Source organism: Chiloscyllium punctatum, chromosome 4 (genome assembly GCF_047496795.1).
Source record: "Chiloscyllium punctatum isolate Juve2018m chromosome 4, sChiPun1.3, whole genome shotgun sequence".
NCBI classification, from domain to species: Eukaryota; Metazoa; Chordata; class Chondrichthyes; order Orectolobiformes; family Hemiscylliidae; genus Chiloscyllium; species Chiloscyllium punctatum.
Window position 1 is genome coordinate 19,169,734 of NC_092742.1, and position 22,254 is coordinate 19,191,987.

Consider the following 22,254-nt stretch of genomic DNA (forward strand, 5'->3'; position numbering starts at 1 on the left):
AGGCAAGAGCTGAATTGAACCATTAACACATCGGGTGGAACCTCGTAGGGGTCCAAGTGACATGGCAGAATCAAATGTGAAATCTAGTGAAGCCTATCTTAATGTTGGCTCCACCTTTTACACTTTTTATAGGTTTCTCTGTCTGGGAATGATTGCCTGCCTTATTTATGGCCTAATTAATATTCTGTGGTCTGTCCTACTAAACCCACCAAAACGTCAGATCTCAGGAAAACACACTGTGCTAACGAGAGCAGGCACCTGGTAGGTTCAGCTCACTGCTTGCTCCCAGTGACCTCCATGTTGTATATGATCGAACCGCATCTCAGGACATGATCCTCAGGTACCCACCGCACACATCCTTGCTGACAGACATTGGCATCTGACATTTGCCAATCCCTCATGACCATCATGGCACCTCACTCCCCAATAGCAGTGTAAGAATCTCAGGAAGCACAGACTAACATTATGGGCTGCATTGTGGCAGCTAGTATTGAAAAGCTTCAGCAGTGAAACTTTGCAAATAGGACCAGGTACCCAGCTGATGGATTGGATCAAGCTGCACTGCTGGGCCGTACACTTGCTCTCTCAGTGCACTCTCACTTAGTCCCCAGCTACATCACTCACATCATTAAATTTTAAACCACGCAAGTTGACTTTGATTGGTCAAGGGATTGCCCTAAGGAATAGAACAGTGAATGACTGTCACCTATTTTGTTGAGTTGAAAAATAAACAAAGCTTGGCCGTTATCTGTCAGTGTTATTAGATGCATTCTCCATGACAATCCTTCTATCAACCAGTGTCCATTTGCCAATCGTTCTGTAATCTCATTTTATGCAGTATAAATATCAAATTTATATTCTTGTGAAACATCCTGATGAGTCGAAGATGAAATTCTTTCAATTTCTGCTTCAATTTAAATGAGAGAGAGAGTGATAGAGAGAGAGAGAGGTGCTTTCCATGCTTTTTCTGTTATCAGTCCATATTGCCTTTTTGCTTCTTTGTGTGCTCAAAGCAAGCTGCTGAAATATGGCTCATTTTTATATTCCAAATCTGGCTCCATTGTCTTTTTCTAACTGAACACTCTACTGATATATTTTCATCTTCAATATTTCAAGATATCATACAATTGTGGGCAAAAGAAGAGAAATACTTTTCTTGAAACTGAGTTTCAAGGCTTCTTGATTAAAACGATAATTCTGAGGCAACCTGGCTCTATATTTAATAACAACCAAGGATGTTGTAAAACAGAAACAAAAACAGAAGTTGCTGGAAAAGCTCAGCAGGTCTGAGCAACTTCTGAGGATGTTTCTGAGGAAGGGTCGCTGGACCTGAAGCGTTAACTCTTATTTATCTTCATGGATGCTGCATGCCATGCTGAGCTTTTCCAACAACTTTTTTTGTTTCTGATTATATGTTTTCCATGTTGGTTGCTAGGGCTTGTCAGGTGATCACTACAGCCATTTTAGGCCAATGGTGTCCACTTTTAATCCACATAAATCTCAGGTACTAAAATCAAATGGTGGTATTTGAATATTGATGTGCATTTCCAATAAGAATGTATCACACTGCATTCTCCAATTCCTGCCACACATTAAAAAAACCCACAAATACAAGATGTGGTTCAACTGGTCCATCTAGTCAGTCCTTTCTGGATGTCATAATACAAAGATACAAGTTTCACATGAAACCTAAATTTCATCCTCTTTAATTTTCTGAGGGGCTGGGAGAGAGTAAAACACTTGGACCAATTTTGGTGAGAAAAATGAAAAATTATATTCTGAACTCCAAAGCCAGAAAGTAAACTTATTCATTGTCAATTTGTAGATGTTGAACTAGATAGATAGATTCTTGCAAAGTGGATGTGAGGAGTGTTGGATCAGCCATGATCCTCTTGATCAGTACAGCAGGCTCGAGGGGCCGAACAGCCTACTCCATTCCTATTTCTTGTGGTCTATGGTCTTTTGGACAGCAATTCCAGATGAGTCAGTGCCTTAGGCCTCTTGATCTCACTCTGCTTCTCCGCAATCACACCAGTGAGATGAATAACTTCCAATGTAGGAATCAGAGAGACCTTTCCTCTCCACTTTATAAAATAAAGTAATTTTTCAATCTAAATTATCTGTGCTCCCAGTGGCCAGGCATGAGGATGTATTAGTAATTGTTTAGTTTGAGGAAGGATCCTTGACCCGAAAGGTTAACTCTGATTTCCCTCCACACATGCTGCTGTACACGCTGAGCCTTTCCAGCAACTTCTGTTTTTGTTTGTAATTGTTTAGTTTGATGCACTGTATAAATTTCCCCACTTGCTTAGACCTACAGTGTGTGGTTCAGTTTAAAGTATATAGAGAATCAAACTTATGTTTGACCATGCTCATATTTTTAGGTATTAGACTTCCAACTCTGAACTATTGTGTCCATTCCACTTGACTTCTCCCTGTCTCTCAGTTTTTCACTTACACACCCATCACAGTGATTGATTAGATAGTCTGTTCCTGGCTATGTTCTCAGTCCGTGGCTGAGCAAGGTATGAAACTGATTCAGTGTGTGCAACCCATCACTTCATTAATCGTTAAAGAAGGGCATTCCTACTTACATTCAAACAGAGGATGAAGCTATTTCTCTTTCCATTAATGGGGACTTTGAACACAAGATAAAGGAGGCTAAGCTAAACCTATGCAAGACAATAGTTAGATCTTAGATGGAACACTGCGTATAGTTCTGGGTGTCAAACTTCTGGAAGGATGTGAATCCATTTCGGACAGTGCAGAAGAAGTTTATGAGAATGATTCCCGGAATGAGACACTTTATTTCTGAGGATGGATCAGAGAAGTTAGGACTGTTCACCTCGGAGAGAAGGAGGTTAAAAGGTGATTGAATTAAAATTTTCAAAATCGTGAGACTCGACAAAGAGGAGACAGTGAGAAATCGTTCCCAATCATAAACAGATGAAGAGTAAAAAGGCACAGGTTTAAAATGATTTTTAAAAGAAGTCAATATGATGTGAGAAGAAACATTTGCACACATTAAGTGGATCAGCTCTAGAATGCACTGCCTGGAAGTGTAGTGGAGGCAAGTTTAATTGAGGCATTCAAGAGGGTAATTTGATGACTATTTAAATATAAATAATGTACAGGGAAAAGCTGGAAGGATAGCACCAAGTCATGGCACTTATTCAGAGAGCTTTTGCATGAGATGGCTCATTCTGTACTGCTCAATTAGTCACACTCAATTTGGAGGGCCAATACACTCCGTTCTGAAGATCAATGCAATCTGTGTTAAGGACTTACACTCTGTGACCAGTGGACAACATACTGCCATTGGAGCACCTTAAAGGACTATCAATTGGAGAAGTAACATCGAAGTAACATTGGAGGCCAGAATTAGATTTCCTACAGTATGGAAACAGGCCCTTTGATCCAACAAGTCCACACCCACCTTCCGAAAAGTAGCCCACTCAGACCCATTCCCCGACCCTATACTTATCCCTGACTAATGCACCCAACACTACGGGCAATATAGCATGGCCAATTCCCCTGACTTGCACATCAATTGTTACATTGGACAGAAGCACACTGTCTTCTCGGCCTGCCATCTTTAGGAAGAGATTATGAATTGATTTTCTAAAAGACATGTTTCCATGTTGTTCTTTCAGTTCCGAGACCCAGTTGAAAGGTAACCATTGCTGATTTGAAAGTCCATGATATCTAAGAGTCTATTTGTGGAATTACGTTGATTAGTAGCCACAGAGAGCACACAGTGCCCAGAGAACTTATTGTCAAAGTTGTTTCAAGTTTCTTTTGTACAGGCGAAATGACAATGCTCATACATGGAGAGACCTTTTTACTGCCTTAGGCAATGGTTTCTGAGTTCATATCTGCATAAACATCTGGTGAACATCCGCTGCACTCTCTCTACACTGAGGTAACAGGCCAGGACTGCAAACATTACCACAGGTATAGGTTAGCCAGTAGTCTGTGCAATTGAAGCAAGGCTTTGCTCATGTACTCAAATCAATACTTTCATAGGACTTTCCTTCCGAATTGCTTGCTGCATCACCATGGTAGCAGGCCGTGACTAATGAACACGGATACCTAGGTTCCTTTGCACATCAAGGCTTTCCAATCTCTCAACATTTAAGAAATGCTGTTCACCTCTGTTCTGCCTACCAAAATGGATAACCCTTACCCACACAATTTTGGAAGAAGTAATGAAGCGGATTGATGAGGGCTGAGAGATGGACATGATCTATATGGACTCCAGTAAGGTGTTCAACGACGTTCCACATGGAAGATTAGTTGGCAGGGTTAGCTCGCATGGAATACAGGGAGAACTAACCGTCTGGATACAGAACCAGCTCAAAGGTAGGAGACAGAGAGTGATGGTGGAGGGTTGTTTTTCAGACAGATGGAGGCCTGTGACCAGTGGAGTGCCATAAGGATCAGTGCTGAGTCCATTGCTTTTCAACATTTACATAAATGATTTGGATGTGAACATAGGAGGCATAGTTTGCAAATGACACCAAAATTGGAGGTGTAGTGGACAGTGAAGAAGGTTACCTCAGAGTACAACAGGATCTTGATCAGATGGGCCAATGGGCTGAGGAGTGGAAAACACAGACAAATTCATGGGGGTGGATAATAGATGAAAAATATATCATGAGTGATTTGGTGTTGGGAAAAAATGTTTAGTTATGTTTAAGATAAGTGCGAGGTACTATATTTTGGAAAAGCAAATCTTAGCAGGACTAATACATTTAATAGTAAGGTCCTGGGGAGTGTTGCTGAACAAAGAGACCTTGGAGTGCAGGTTCATAGCTCTTTGAAAGTGGAGTCGTGAGTAGGTAGAATAGTGAAGAGGGCATTTGGTATGCTTTTCTTTATTGGTCAGAGCATTGAGTATAAGAGTTTGGAAGTCATGTTGCAGCTGTACAGGACATTGATTGGGCCACTTTTGGAATATTGTGTGCAATTCTGGTCTCCTTCCTATCCGAAGATATGTTGTGAAACTTGAAAGGGTTCAGAAAAGATTTACAAGGATGTTGCCAGGGTTAGAGGATTTGAGCTATAGGGAGAGGCTGAACAGGTTGGGGCTGTTTACCCTGGAGTATTGGAGGCTGAGGGGTGACCTTATAGAGGTTTACAAAATTATGAGGGGCATGGATAGGATAAATATACAAGGTCTTTTCCCTGGGGTGAGGGAGTCCAGAACTAGAGGGCATAGGTTTAGGGTGAAAGGGGAAAGATATAAAAGACACGTAAGGTGCAACTTTTCCACACAGAGGGTGGTGCTTGTATGGAATGAGCTGCCAGAGGAAGTGGTGGAGGCTGGTACAATTGCAACATTTAAAAGGCACCTGGATGGGTATGTGAACAGGAAGGGTTTAGAGGGATATGGGCCAAGTGCTGGCAAATGGGACTAGATTGGGTTGGGATATCTGGTTGGCATGGACTAGTTGGACCGAAGGGTCTGTTTCCATGTTGTACTCTATGAGACTATAAGATGTAAGATTAGAAGTTGGTCATTCAGCCCATTGAGTCTGATCATTCATTCCATGGGATCATGGCAGATTTGACAATCCTTAACTCCACTTTCCTGCCTTTTCCCCATAACCCTTGAATCCCTTGCTGAATAAAAAATTGTCGATAATAGCCTTAAGAATACTTAAAAATCCAGCCTCCACAGCCCTCTGCGTGAAAGAACTCCACTGATTCATGACCCAAAAATAAAAATAATTCCTCATCTCCATCTTAAACATGTGACCCCTTATTCAGACATCATCCTCTCTGGTCCTCAACACTGCCACAAGGTGAAACATTGCACTTACTGTATTTAACTTAGCAAGGCCTCTTGGAACCTTCAATGTTTCAATAAGGTCACTTCTCATGTAACGAGGACAGGTCCAATGTACTCAACCTCTCCACACAAAGCTTTGATAGTGAAAAGTCAAAATATTGCTAGTGTGAGATACTGAGTGATAATGATCCCTTCAGCCTGCTGTGTTTGACCTGAGGAAGGTAATGCTCTCACAGCGGTCTCAGAACCACTACGTGAAGGAGAACCTCCAGATGACCCTCAATAAACAGGTGTCAATATCTCCCTTCCCCAAGCTCAGCGGCATATCTGATTAAAATACAAGCAAGAGGAAAAGGAGAGAGAGAGAGAGAGAGAGAGATGCAATAAATTATACCAAACGATTCCACATCCAACATATCAAGGAGTTGAGCACATGAGATGATTTCTAAAATGATAACAGCCTTAATCAGGCAATCAGGAAGAGAAGATTATGTCCTGACCCATGCCATCAATCTGCCAGCGATTTAATTTCATTTCCATTACAGGGTAATTCTGAAAATTTCCACCACAAAATTAACACCCAATTTTCCCATTTTAATTAGTTAAATCAGAAGATGTAGCTCTCCCCCGGGAGGCTGCGAGGTGGGATCAGTTAAGATGAAAATGATAACTACATGGCTGTAATTAGGACGGGTCAATGCATCCTCTCCCTCGAGTCAGGCTAGTTTAATTTCCCGTGATATTTGAGCGGCTGTCGCTAAGCTGTCCCATCGATTGATGCAGAAATTAACTTATTTTTCAATCAGATCCTGGCTGCCCCCTGGGTCGCCACTTGCCTGCCTCTTTTGCAACTGAAGCGATTTTTCATCAGCGGCTGTCTTTGATGGGGAGAGGAGCCGTCATGAATTACAAAAGACCCTTGAATGATTTTGACAATTTTTTTTATCCTCCCCCCGCCAACCGCCTCCCGTCCACCTTCTCCCGCATCATCAGCAACAACAGCTTAACCAGACAGCACTTCATTGGCAGGCATTTAACCGGAATATCAGAGGAAGATGCCACGGGTGGAGGTGTCTCTGGCAGGAGCAGAATCTCTGGCACTTTAACAACAGCAGATTAGACAGCTTCATCTTGATCTCCTGTTAAAACTACCTCGGGGGATAGATTTTATTAAAATTAATTTCGCCTGTTTAAAAACTTAATTATGGTGTTTTCTTTTTAAAATTGGAGCCTAATAGAATTCCTTACCCCAGCCCATCGTACAATCCCTGTAGTGTGGGCACAGGCCATTTGGCCCATCGAGTTTCATGTCAGTCGGAATTGAAAGCAAGTCTCAATTATTGCTGTTTTAAAAACAAACCATTTGGTTCACTCATCTCCTTTAGAGAATTAAATCTGCCGTACTTACCCGATCTGGCCTATACATGACTCCAGACCCACAGCAATGAACAATAACTCTTGATCCCCTCTGAAATGGCCCTAGCAAGTCATGCAGTTCAAGGTCAATTAAGGACAGGCAGCAAATGGTGTGATGTCTATATTTCATTAAACATACTCTGTTAAAAACCGCCGCGAACTCTGAGCTGGAAGGTTTAATTTCCACGCCAGATCATTGAGAGTAAGATCCAATGGCAGTCCACGTGCAGTACTGAGGGAGTGCTGCACTATCAAAGGTGCCACCTTCTGGATGAGAAGTTAAACTGAGGTGCTGTCTGCTTTTCCAGTTGGGTGCTATAGCACTATTTTTTCAAGAAGCTGAGCTGGCAAAGTTTGACTGGTGCCTTGGCTGAAATCCTGCACCCGAATCCAAGAGTTTATTGAATGTAGCAGCATACTGTGTGCAGAAATCTCTGGTGCTTGCCCTATATCACAGCAATACTGACACTACCTTTTTTAAGGTTGTAAAGTCTACTGGAATGTCCTGAGGTTGCAATGCAAATCCAGTTTAAAGCTGCCACAGTACAATATAATTTTGCCTATAATACCCAGCACAAGGCTTTAATTGGTATTAAAATAATTTGGTTCATGGTGAGTGAGGAAATCCTTTTCTGCTTCTACTGATGAAATGGATAAAGTGTGATGATAGGTGTTAGAATTAGGTCCATGCTAGGACAAATGACGTTTCTACATGTATAGATGTCTTGGATATTGGAATGCAGAGAACAAGTTTGCCAATGGTATCAATGTAGTGAGGGTGACACCAGTTGACTGCAACAGAATGAAGCAAGGCTAGCCGTATGGGCAGACAAGCAGTGAATGGAACTTAATGCAGAGAATATATAACAAGGGGACGTATAATGGCAGAGGTGATAGAGACAATGTAGTCTTAATGGCACAGTTCAAGAATGTCTCTGGATAGAGGGACCTGGGAGCAGTTAGCAAAGTAGAGAGGCTTTTGGGCTTCATAAATAAAGATGCTAGGTAATGGACTGGTCATATTGTTGCTAGACTATCAATCCAGAGACCCAGGTAATGTCTTAGGATCAAATCCTGCCATAGCAGCTGTTAGAAGTTGAATTCAATAACAAGGAAGAATTGGGGGTTTAATGATGACCATGAATCCATTGCTGATTGTCAGAAAACCCCATCTGATGCACTAATGTCCTTTAGGGAAGGAAACTGCCATCCTTACTGGTCTGGCTTACATGTGACTCCATACCCACAGCAATGTGGTTGACTCTTAACCACCTTCTGGCCAATTAGGGATGGACAATAAATGCTGGCCTAGTCAGTGATGTCCACATCCTGTGAATTAATCTTTAAAAATGAGTAGAAAAGCAGCAAATTTATGCTAAACCTTTATACAGGTCTGGTTAATCCAAAAATAAAATGTTGTGGTCCACTTCTGTCGAGTTACCACACCACACAAAGTATGTGTTGATCTTGGATAGTATGCAATGTTTTTTTTAACCAGAATGGTCCCAGAGATGGGGGAGTTTATCTACAGCATTAGTTTGGAGAAACTGAGATTTCTCTTCAAGCAAAGGAGCTTGAGGAGAGGTTGAATGGAGACACGAAAGCTTCTGACAGGTTTAGGTAAGATAGGGAAGGGAAAACTGTGTTCCCATCAGCTCATGGTGCAGGGAAACTGGTGTAAGATTGCAAGAGATAGAAGGAAGAATGTAAGGAGGTCTTGTTTCTAAATGCTATCCATGCAGGCGTTCTCAGTGGAGCTGAGCAATGATTTCAAAAGGAACTTGAGTCTTTGAGGGAAATAAACTACAGGGGGAATAGAGAGGGGGAAATGGAGCTGACTGGATTGTTCTGCATGAGCCAAATGACCTCTTTCTTTGCTGTAATGACTCTCAGAATGGCAAGAAGTGCTTGCAGAAGTTTGTATTCTGCTATTCATAAAATATTACATTTACTGTTAATCTAAATCCTCATTTGCTCAAAAAGCTATATTGACCAGCAACTAAGATATTTGAATTGATTGTATGCTATTTAGATACAGTGGGCTACTTCAGTACAATGGGCCTGTTTAAATATGATATGCTTTATAAATATGGTTCTATTTAATTTTATAAAGTGTCAAAGTGGGCGAAGATGATAAATAGGGCAATTCTCCTTTCAGCTATGTCTTGCATTTTGAGCAACACTTGGCTCAAAGTTATGAATTATGATTGGCACAAAATTCAAAGTGCAAATTCAGTTCAATCTCAACATCCTGTTAAGATTCATTAACTGTTTTGATGGTGTTATCGTAGGTTAGGACAATTTGGCACCCATTTGATTATATTATTTCGCTTCTCCGAACTGTGAGTATATGCAGTAGATTATAGCTGCAGTGCTCGGAAAATAAAACTAATACATCTGGCAGAAAAGCTGTAGTTCTTATCGATTTTGCTGTTGAAAGTACAAGTCCCTGACCCTGTGACCTCATCCCTGGCTTCTCATCCTGCCAGCTGAGATTCAACCTTGTGCTAACTGGGTAGATCATTCCTGGGATTAATCCAATCATGTTTGGACAATGAACTTGCTGAATATTTCTTTAATTCATTCATGGGTTATGGGTGGTCACTGGCTAGGTGAGTATTTATTACCCTTTTTTAATTCCAGAGGGCAGTAGGGAGTCAACCACAGTGCTGTAGGTCTGGAGTCACATGTAGGCCAAACTAGGTTAGGATGACAGATTTCCTTTCCCCACAGAACATTTCGTGAACTAGGTATGATTTTTGGCAATGATCACTAATGATTACATGGTTGCTATTATGCTAGCTTTTTAATTCCAGAATTTTAACTGAATTCAAATTTCACAATCTGCCATTTTGAGTCTTGAAACCATTTCCCCCTAAACATTTTCTTGAACTCCTAGGCCAGTGATATCATCATTATACCACTGTCTCCACCTGAGCATAATTGACCCTATAGTAATTGGCCTCCAATTATTTATTTCCTTTAACTCTTCTTCTTCTTTGCTCACTTTAGGAATCAATACCGTTCTTCTTATTTTTAACTGATCTGGTATTTTACCAGTTTTTATCCAAATGGTATATAGTCTAGGAAGTAATGAATTATCTTTATTAAATATCTTGACTATTTCCCTCAGCATTACCCTATCCGGCCCTGAAGCGGTTTTCATGTCCATCGCCTTTACGCCTAGATCCACGTCTTCCACCGTCACAGGACCAGTCAGAATATCACCTAAGGATCCCTCGCCTTTATCATTCAAATTTGTTAATCTCTTTTTAAAATAATCTTCTAACTCTTCCTTACTCAGGGTACATTCACTCCTAACTGGGGCCCCCATTAGGGTTCTTGCTAAGTACTGTCTCTTAGTTTTATATAGCACTTGCATTTCTTTAAATTTTTCCTTCTTTTTACTATACCTTTTCTTGGCTTTGTTTTGTCTCCCCAATTGCAATCGTCAAATACATTTTGATGGGGAGATCAAGATGGAAATTAAAATAGTATTGTTGGAATAGACCGATTAGGGATTGTCAACATGGCTTTGTGCATGGGAAATCATGTCTCACAAACTTGATTGAGTTTTTTGAAGAAGTAACAAAGAAGATTGTTGAGGGCAGAGCAGTAGATGTGATCTATATGGACTTCAGTAAGGCATTCGACAAGGTTCCCCATGGGAGATTGGTTAGCAAGGTTAGATCTCATGGAATACAGGGAGAACTAGCCATTTGGATACAGAACTGGCTCAAAGGTAGAAGGCAGAGGGTGGTGGTGAAAGGTTGTTTTTCAGACTGGAGGCCTGTGACCAGTGGAGTGCCACAAGGATCGATGCTGGGCCCTCTACTTTTTGTCAGTAAGTTTGCAGATGACACCAAAATTGGAGGTGTAGTGGACAGCGAAGAGGGTTACCTCAGATTACAACAGGATCTGGACCAGATGGGCCAATGGGCTGAGAAGTGGTAGATGGAGTTTAATTCAAATAAATGCGAGGTGCTGCATTTTGGGAAAGCAAATCTTAGCAGGACTTATACACTTAATGGTAAGGTCCTAGGGATTGTTGCTGAACAAAGAGACCTTGGAGTGCAGGTTCATAGCTCCTTGAAAGTGGAGTCACAGGTAGATAGGATAGTGAAGGCAGCATTTGGTATGCTTTCCTTTATTGGTCAGAGTATTGAGTATATGTGTTGGGAGGTCGTGTTGCAGCTGTACAGGACATTGGTTAGGCCACTGTTGGAATATTGCGTGCAATTCTAGTCTCCTTCCTATCGGAAAGATGTTGTGAAACTTGAAAGGGTTCAGAAAAGATTTACAAGAATATTGCCAGTGTTGGAGGATTTGAGCTACAGGGAGAGACTGAACAGGCTGGGGCTATTTTCCCTGGAGCATTGGAGGCTGAGGGGTGACCTTATAGAGGTTTACAAAATTATGAGGGTCATGGATAGGATAAATAGACAAAGTCTTTTCCCTGGGGTTGGGGAGTCCAGAACTAGAGGGCATAGGTTTAGGGTGAGAGGGGAAAGATAGAAAAGGGACCTAAGGGGCGACCACCCTCTGCCTTCTTCCTTTGCGCCAGTTCTATATCCAAATGGCCAGTTCTCCCTGTATTCCATGAGAGCTAACCTTGCTAATCAGTCTCCCATGGGGAACCTTGTCGAATGCCTTACTGAAGTCCATATAGATCATATCTACTGCTCTGCCCTCATCAATCTTCTTTGTTACTTCTTCAAAAAACTCAATCAAGTTTGTGAGACATGATTTCCCATGCACAAAGCCATGTTGACTATCCCTAATCAGTCTATTCCAACAATACCATTTTAATTTCCATCTTGATCTCCCCATCAAAATGTATTTGACAATTGCAGTTGGGGAGACAGTGGTATAATGATGATGTCACTGGACTAGAACTTTAAGAAAATGTTTGGGGGAAAATGATTTTCACGCAGAGGGTGGTACGTGTATGGAATGAGCTGCCAGAGGATGTGGTGGAGGCTGGTACAATTGCAACATTTAAGAGGCATTTGGAGGGGTATATGAATAGGAAGGGTTTGGAGGGATATGGGCCGGGTGCTGGCAGGTGGGACGAGGCTGGGTTGGGATATCTGGTCGGCATGGACAGGTTGAACCGAAGGGTCTGTTTCCATGCTGTACATCTGTATGACACAATGACTCTACTAGGAATTAGAGGAAAGAGCTGAGTAAAATTATATCATTAGGGAAGCAATACCAAGCGAACTGATGGAGCTGAAGGTCCTCAATAGTTTCCGGGTCCTGATGAACTTCATCCTAGGCTCTGAAATGAAGGGGCTAATGTTGGTGTTAACTTTCCAAAATTTGTTAGATTCTATCTGACTGGAAAATAGTAATTCAAGAAGGGAAGGTGACAGAAAACAGAAAACTAAAAGGCAGTTAGCTTCATGTTTGACCACCAGGAACCTGTAGCAGCGGGAGAATTGGTTATTAAGGAGGTTATAACCAAGCCCTTAGATAAACTTGAGGCAATTGGGAAGAGTCACCATGGCTTTGTGAAATGCTTAAACACAATTTCCAAATCCGCTAGAATCCTTTGAAGGAGTAATGTGCGCTTTGGATAACAGGGAACTCGTCGATGTACAATTCTTGGATTTCCAAAAGAGATTTGGCAAGATTCTACATGAAAGGTAATCGAGCAAAATAGGAGTTTGTGGTATTGGGTGTAACAAACTGGCATGGATAGAAGATTGGCTGACTGGTAGAAAAACAAAGTATGCATGAATTGGTCTTTTTTAGATTGACAGGATGTCACAAGTAGAATCTTGCAGGAAACCGTGTTGGGCCCTGTACTTTTTCCAATTTATATCAATGACTTTGATGAGGTGACAATGACCTAACCAGGATGTAGGTGTATGTCGACTGAAGGGAGAAATATCTGGCAGATAGAATATAATCTGGAAAAAATATGAAGTTGTTTATTTTGGCAGGAAGAAAAGAGAAGTGTTATTTGAACAGAGAACAACTGCAGTCCTCTGAGGTGCTGAGGGACCTAGGTGTTCTCATAATGAGTCTCAAAAATATCAATTGATTAAGAAGGCTAATAGAGAGGAATTGAACATAGAGTCAAGGAGTCATAGAGGTGTACAGCATGGAGACAGCATAAAAATAAAATATTATGCTTCATTTATATAGGCATTAGTGAAGCCATATCCTTGATATTGTGTGCAGTTTTGTGTCAGTACTTAAGGAGGGATGTAAATGCATTGGCAGAGGAGACATTCTAGATTGTCACATAGAATGAGTGGGTTGTCTTGTGAGGAAACGTTGCACAGGCTGGGCTTGCTTTTCACTGGAGTATAAGGCTTGAGCAGTGATTTAATTAAATTGTACAAGATCCTGAATGGTCTTGACAAGGTGGACATGGAAAGGATGCCTCCTGTTATGGGTCAGTCTGGAACTGGAGAAATTGTTTTCTGGACAGAGATGAGGGGAAAACTTTTGGGGCCTTTTTAGACATTAGAACGCTGTCTTAGAAGTTGACAGAAGTTAAGTCACTGAATATTTTTAAGATGGAGATAGATTCTTGTTAGGGAATGGAGTCAAAGGTAATGAGGCTGATAAATGGACATGTGGAATTTGACAAATAAACAGATGAGCTATAAGCTTACTGAAGAGCAGATCAGGCGTGAAGGGTTGAATGGCCTATTTCTTTAACCTTATATATAGGTTTGTATGTTCGACCTGGACCCAATATACCGGCCACTGCAGCGGATAGCTGGAACTGACAACCGGAAGCGACAGATACAAATCACTATAAATGCTGGAGGAAACATCACAAGAGGCTCCCAAGCACTGAGGATGTCACCTAGACAGGGGATGAAACGTCTGCAACACAAATTCCCAGCTCCCTTTCTAAGTGCATTGTGGGTCTATGTACAGCACATGGACTGCAGAGCTTCAAGAAAGGCATTTTCTCAAGGGCAACTAGGGACAGGCATTCCATGTTTACTCTGTGCCTGTGTTTATTCAGGCATTCCATGTACTGTGCTGGTTTCATTTGACAATTTGACATGAGCTCATTCGAGTAGTTCTCTCGGTCCATTGTGACCACCAGGAGCCTGTAGCAGCTGGAGGTAAGTTACCTTCAAGAGCGGCTGATATGATCACCAAACATCCAGGTTTGGCCTGGAGTCTCCACCAGTTTGTTTTTTTAATTCACATGTGGCACATGGACATTGCTGACTCGGCTACTGTTTATTGCCTGTCCCTAGCTTTCTTGAAGCTCTGCAGTCAATGTGCTGTACATAGACCCACAATGCACTTAGAAAGGGAGCTGGGAATTTGTGTTGCAGACATTTCGTCCCCTGTCTAGGTGACATCCTCAGTGCTTGGGAGCCTCCTGTGATGTTTCCCCCGGCATTTATAGTGGTTTGAATCTGCCGCTTCCGGTTGTACGTTCCAGCTGTCCGCTGCAGTGGCCCGTATATTGGGTCCAGGTCGATGTGCTTATTGATTGAATCTGTGGATGAGTGCCATGCCTCTAGGAATTCCCTGGCTGTTCTCTGTTTGGCTTGTCCCATAATAGTAGTGTTGTCCCAGTTGAACTCATGTTGCTTGTCATCTGAGTGTGTGGATGCCAGGATAGCTGGTCGTGTCGTTTCATGGCTAGTTGGTGTTCATGGATGCGGATCATTAGATGTTTTCCTGTTTGTCCTATGTAGTATTTTGTGCAGTCCTTGCATGGGATTTTGTACACTACATTGGTTTTGTTCATGCTGAGTATCAGGTCCTTCGTCCTGGTGAGTTGTTGTCTGAGAGTGGCTGTTGGTTTGTGTGCTGTTATGAGTCTGAGTGGTCGTAGTATTCTGGCTGTCAGTTCGGAAATGCTCTTGATGTATGGTAGCTATCATACATCAAGAGCATTTCTGAACTGACAGCCAGACTACTGCGACCACTAGGACTCATAACAGCACACAAACCAACAGCCACTCTCAGACAACAACTCACCAGGACGAAGGACCCGATACCCAGCATGAACAAAACCAACGTAGTGTACAAAATCCCATGCAAGGACTGCACAAAACACTACATAGGACAAACAGGAAGACATCTAATGATCCGCATCCATGAACACCAACTAGCCATGAAACGACATGACCAGCTATCCTTAGTAGCCACACACTCAGATGACAAGCAACACGAGTTCGACTGGGACAACACAACTATTATAGGACAAGCCAAACAGAGAACAGCCAGGCAATTCCTAGAGGCATGGCACTCATTCACTGATTCAATCAATAAGCATATCGACCTGGACCCAATATACCGGCCAATGCAGCGGACAGCTGGAACGTACAACCGGAAGCGGCAGATACAAATCACTATAAATGCCGGAGGAAAGATCACAGAAGCGCTTCACAGGAGGCTCCCAAGCACTGAGGATGTCACCTAGACAGGGGACGAAATGTCTGCAACACAAATTCCCAGCTCGGCGAACAGAACCACAACAACGAGCACCTGAGCTACAAATCTTCTCACAAACTTTGAACTTAGAAAGGGGATTCTAGGATTTTGACCCATTGACAGTGAAGGAACAGCGATGTATTTTCAAGACAGGGTGTTGAGTTGCTTGGAGGGGAACTTGCAGGGGCGGTGTTCCCATGTATCTGCTGCCTTTGTCCTTCTAGATGAAAGTATTCATGGGTTTGGAAGATGCTGTTGAAGAAGCCTTGGTGAAGATCAGTCTTTAGGTCACTTCTGTGTGCATCCCTGGAGAAGAAAGAGACATTAAAGAAAAGTTTGCTTCAGGTCTTCCAGGAACAGATTTAATCTCAGTTGGCAATACAGCACTGGCTGCTTGTTCAGGGACATTATGAAGTGGGTGCAGAATGAATGCAAGGGAAGGAGGTTGCAAGGTATAGGGAAAGGGGGCGGAGTGGGAGTGTATGTGGTGTTAATAGCTGGGGCCCATTTCCTCGAGAATTAAGCCATTCAACCCTTCAAGTCTGCTTGGCTATTCACTAACATTATAAATGATCAGCTTATTTGTCAAACTCCACAGTTCCATCTATTCCATCCCTGCCCACTATTGAATCCTTTGCCTAACAAGAATTTATCTACATTTGCATTAAAAATATTCAGTGGCTTCACCTCTGCTACCATCACAGTGTTCCAAAGTCACAAAATGCTCAAATCCCCTCAAGTTGGCTATGTAGTAGCAAATCAAAACACATGCAGACAGAGGGCAAATCTTCCCTCAGAAATCCTGGGAATTTTCAAGTATGGCGGTAGGGGTGTATACAACTTACGGACTGATCTCTAAGGAGTTCCACGGTCATTCACAGACTGGTTCCCACTCTCCTGCTTGTTGAACTTATCACCACCAAATGTGCGTTAGGAGCATGGTACATAGTGAGGTGGCAATGCACCTGAGGGGTGTGGGTTGGCAGTGCCAGGGCTGAAGAAGCCAGGCTAGGGTTGAACAGAATGGGTTGCTGGCCTTGGTGCTGAAAGAGTGTGAGTGAGAGTATGGTTACAGGCTGTTTGGTGTCCATAAGAGAGAGGTACGGAGGCTGCCAAGTGGAAAAGAGGGAGACTGAAGGTAGTCAGAAAGCTGCAAGGGGAAAGGCAGATTGAGGGCATGGCAAAATTGCAAGGAGAGGGGAATGGGAAGAAGCCACAAGGAGTGGTGGTGGAAGGTTGTTTTTCAGACTGGAGGCCGGTGACCAGCGGAGTGCCACAAGGATCAGTGCTGGGTCCACAACTTTTTGTCATTTATATAAATGATTTGGATATGAACGTAGGAGGTACAGTTAGTAAGTTTGCAGATGACACCAAAGTTGGAGGTGCAGTGGACAGCAAAGAAAGTTATCTCAGATTACAACAGGATCTTGATCAGATGGGCCAATGGGCTGAGAAGTGGTAGATGGAGTTTAATTCAGATAAATGCGAGGTGCTGCATTTTGGGAAAGCAAATCTTAGCAGGACTTATACACTTAATGGTAAGGTCCTAGGGATTGTTGCTGAACAAAGAGACCTTGGAGTGCAGGTTCATAGCTCCTTGAAAGTGGAGTCGCAGGTAGATAGGATAGTGGGGAAAGCATTTGGTACGCTTTCCTTTATTGGTCAGAGCATTGAGTATAGGAGTTGGGAGGTCATGTTGTGGCTGTACAGGACATTCATTAAGACAGTTTTGGAATATTGCATGCAATTCTGATTTCCTTCCTATTGGAAAGATGTTGTGAAACTTGAACAGATTCTGAAAAGATTTACTCAGATGTTGCCATGGTTGGAGGATTTGAGCTACAGAGAGAGGCTGAATAGGTAAGATTGTTTTCTCTGGAGCGTTGGAAGCTGAGGGGTGACCTTATAGAGGTTTACAACATTATGAGGGGCATAGATAGGGCAAATAGGCAAAGTCTTTTCCCTGGGGTCTGGGAGTCCAGAACTAAAGGGCATAGGTTTAGGGTGAGAGGGGAAAGATATAAAAGAGACCTAAGGGGCAACTTTTTCATGCAGAGGGTGGTATGTGTATGGAATAAGCTGGCAGAGGAAGTGATGGAGGCTAGTATGATTGCAACATTTAAAAGGCATCTGGATGGGTATATGAATAGGAAGGGTTTGGAGGGATATGGGCCGGGTGTTGGCAAATTGGACTAGATTGGGTTGGGATATTTGGTCGCCATGGATGAGTTGGACTGAAAGGTCTGTTTCTGTGTTGTACATTTCTATGACTCTATGAGTGGGGAATGGGAAGGAAGTAGCAAAGGTGAATTAGAGAGAGAATGAAAAAGATTGCATGTGGGAGGAAGTGGGAAGGAAATTGGAAGGAGGAGAGAGGCTGCACAAAAAATAAAGTGAAGGTTTTTAAATCTACTAACAAAGGAATAATTAGCTAACCAAGAGCTGGGAAAATAGGAAATCACTGCGATAATGAATTCCTTGCAAATAAATGTGGAATCTTTAGCTTAATGTTGGGTATGTTGAGGAGCTGCTATATGGAACAGGAATGTATTGAATGTTATTGTAATGAACACAATGTCAATTGTTAAATTTAAATATGAAATTATAACCTGAGATGCAGTGAAAATGCTAGTACCTAGCAACATACGAGATAGGAACAAGGAACAGGGTAGTCCATTTGGACAGTCAGGTTTGTTCTATGTCAATTCACAGTTGATTATTTACCTCAGCGCTCCATGCCTGCACCACGCTCCCATCCTTTGTTGTCTTTGGTTTTTAGAAAACTACCCATTTCTGTCTTGAACCTACTCAACCATTGAATCTTCACAGGCCTTTGGGGTCGGTAATTCCAAAGATTCACCACCCTCTGGGTGAAGAAGAGTCCTGATGATCTCTGCTTGAAATGGCCTACCACTTAGTCTGAGATTCCGTCCCCTGGTTTTAGACTCACCAGCCACGGGAACCATCTTGTCACCATCCACCCTATAAGAATTTTCTATAAGTTCACTGAGGTTAGCCACCCCACCATTCCTCAAAGCCCAAGGGATGACAGGCCCAGTTTCCTCAGTTTCTGCTCACGTCAATCCCACCATCTCAGGTGATTAATCTGGTGAAGCTCTGTGGGGCTTCCTCAATGACAAGTGTATTCTTCCTTAGGTAAGGAGACCACAACTGTTCACTATACTCCAGGTGTGGTCTCACCATAGCTATGTACAAATGCAACAAGATATCTTCACTCCTGTGCTCAAATCCTCTTGTGATGAAGATCAAGTTACTGATTGCTTTTCTAATTGCTTGCTGCACATGTGCACATGTTATAGACCAGATCAGACCAGACTCCCTCAAAATCTTTTTTGAAGGCAGCCTAGACCCTAACCTTTTCTTATTCTTAAGGTAAATGTCAGGACATGTGTTCCAGGTGCAATTCACTTGGTCAAACTACTTGATGTTATGTAAAACACAATTTATTTAAATACTACAGTTAAAATGCAACAAAAGGAGGAAGAACTTAGAATGACTTAACTCTACTGGAAAACTTAACAGAATGATAGATATAGTAATTATTACTACTAATCGACTGTTCTAGTATATTAACTCCCATAAACACATCCCTTGGCAAAAAGGTAAATTCAGAATAATTGATTTGTCTCATAGGTAACCGAGCAGCAGAGAGAAACCCTGGCTTCTAGCTGTAACTGAGAGAGGAAAAAGATAGTTCCTACTTCTTCAAAGCTTCAGCAGCTTCTGCCCTGTTCAGACTCTAACAGCAACTGCTTAAAGCTAAACCTAAATACTGGAAATCCTGTTAACAGAGCTGGCCACACCCAGTCAGGCTGCTTCTATTGTTTCAACTTTTACAAAAATCCAAAGCTTCCCAAGCTGTTTACTTTATGGGTTTTCACTAGCCAGCTCATAACCTCTGTCTTAAAACCTCTCATAAACAAAGGACAAAATAACCTCTTAATGCCACAGCATTGTCACACACTTTTAGTGATTCTTCAACAAGAACAAATCTCTTTGGAAACCTTTGCCTCCCAACCTCTCGCCACTCTAAGTCTTCTGCCTTACTGTAGTTTCTATTGAAGTGAATAGCCTTGCACCTCATCTCATACCAGCCTGAATCAAAGTGTTTCTCCACTTTTTAAGTCGCCTCTCTTTGGTGCATCTTTTGGATCCTGTCCTAATATCTCCTGCAGTGGTTCTGAATGAAAATGTTGCCTGTAAAGAAATAGTCAACAAGGACTGTTTTGCTATGTTAAGGGCATTGGATAATTGCACACTATTGTTGTGAGCCTCAGGCAGGTAGTTTGCGCTTATGGCTGGCTGACGTTACTGTTTAACCCCGTCTCTCACTGCTCTCCCTCCCCCACCCCCTCCTACAGGTCTGGTTCCAGAACCGCAGAGCCAAGTGGAGAAAGCGGGAGAAATGCTGGGGCCGCAGTAGTGTCATGGCCGAGTACGGGCTGTATGGTGCGATGGTGCGGCACTCCATCCCACTGCCGGAATCCATCCTGAAGTCCGCAAAGGATGGCATCATGGAATCCTGCGCTCCGTGGCTTCTTGGTAATTATTTACTTGCCTGCATCACAGCAACAATGCCAGTACAGAACTAGAGAGTTAAAAAAAATTCCATATGTTGGGGGGACTGGGCTTCATGTGTTGACTGGTGGATTTGGCTACAGCAGATAATGCAAAAAGAGACCATTTAGCCCATTACTTCTGTGCTAGCTCTTGGAAACAGCTGTCCTGTCAGTCTGTCTCCCCCGCTCTTCCCTCTTCAATTCCCTTTTGGAGGTCACTATTAAATTTGCTTCCACCTTCGTTTCAGGCAGTGACTCTCAGATCTTCCTAACTCATTGTGTACTAAAGTCTCTCCCCCTCTGATTCTTTTCCCAATTATTATTCGACATCAAAGTGGCTGAATGTGACATCTGTGACCCCCAGCAAGCCAGGAAGTGAGGGTTGGGGGATTTGGAGGAAGCTCTCCTCTGGTTAGTCATACCTGGCATGTAGGGAGATGGTTGTGATTGTTGGAGGTCAGTTATCTCAGCTCTAGGACACCTCTGCAGGGGTTCCCCAGGATAATGTGCTAAGTCTTCAGTCGCTTAGACAATGGCGTCTCACAGAACCAGTAAAATAGGAGCAGGAGTAGGCCATTCAGCCCTTTGAACCTGCTGCATTGTTCAATATGATCATGGCTAGTTATCCAACTCAGTGCGCATACCCTTTGATCTTGTTAGCCCTAAGAACTATATCTAGCTCTTTGAAAACATTCAATGTTTTGACTTCAACCACTTTCCTTGGTAGCACGTTCCACATTCCTTGCATCTGGTAATTGCACAGTGTTCAGCACCATCTGTACCCCCTCAGATACTGAAGCAGCTTGTGTCCACGCACAAGATCTGGCTTGGCTGACAAGTAACAAATAACAAATGGCCAGCTCCAACAAGAGAGAATCTAAACATCCCTCCTTGATGTTCAATAGCATTAACGTTGAGGCCATCAACATTCTGGGGGTTACCATTGACCAGCAACTTAAACAACACCAGCCATATAAATACACCAAGAACAGGGCAGAGGCTAGAAATTCTGTGGGGCAGCCAGCTCACTTCCTGACTCCCCAAAGCCTATCCACCATCTCGAATGCAGCAGTCAAGAGTGTGATGGAATACCCCCACTTGCTTGGATGAGTGTAGCTCCAACAACACTCAAGAAAGCTTGACACTATCCAGGACCAAGCAGCTGACTTGATTGGCATCCCTCCACCAACATCAAGATTCATTCTCTTTATCACCAAGTTACAGTGGCAGTAGGGTGTACTATGTACAAGATACACTTCAGAAATTCACTAAGGCCCCTCCAATAGCACCTTCCAAACCTGCGATCTTTACCATCTAGAAGGACTAGGGTGGCAGAAAATTGGTAACACCATCACCTGCAAGTTCCCTTCCAAACCCCTCACCATCCTCTCTTGGAGGTATATCACTGTTCCTTCAGTGTCACTGGGTCAAAATTCTGGAACAACATTGTGGATATCCTTACACCCAAGGATGGCCATAGTTCAATTGTGAGCAATTGGAGATGGGCAATGCTCATAACCCATGAATGAAACACTGTCTTTTGGTTACTGACCCTCCTGATTCTAGAAACTGTTTCTCCTTATTTTATTATAACTCTGCATACAGCCCGATATTTACAGAACAGAGCATGATGTTGATGTCTATGCAAGTTTTGAGAAGATTTGTAGCTCATGTTGAGGTTCTGGATGTAGGCTGCTCACTGAGCTAGAAGGTTCATTTCCAGACATTTAGTCACCTTACTAGGTAACATCTTCGGTGGTTCTCTGGGCGAAGCACTGCTGATAATTCCTGCTATTTATATGTTTGGGTTTCTTTGGGTTGGTGATGTCATTTCCTGTGGTGATGTCATTTCATGTAGTGAAGTCATTTCCTGTTCTTTTACTCAGGGGTGGTAGATGGGGTCTAACTCGATGTGTTTGTTGATAGAGTTCTGGTTGGGGTAAACACATCGAGTTAGACCCCATCTACCACCCCTGAGTAAAAGGAACCGGAAATGGCATCACCACAGGAAATGACATCACCAACCCAAAGAAACGCAGA

At 42.6% G+C, this 22,254-nt stretch overlaps 1 protein-coding gene across 2 annotated transcripts in view; it reads left to right on the forward strand.

Moving 5' to 3' along the window:
- Nucleotides 1-22,254, forward strand: part of vsx2 (visual system homeobox 2) — an 83,424-nt gene that overhangs the window by 49,090 nt on the left and 12,080 nt on the right. For both annotated transcript variants that reach the window (XM_072568205.1, XM_072568206.1), the window contains exon 4: nt 20,017-20,197. In XM_072568205.1, coding sequence (XP_072424306.1) covers nt 20,017-20,197 — 181 coding nt within the window. The remainder of the gene's footprint in view (nt 1-20,016; nt 20,198-22,254) is intronic.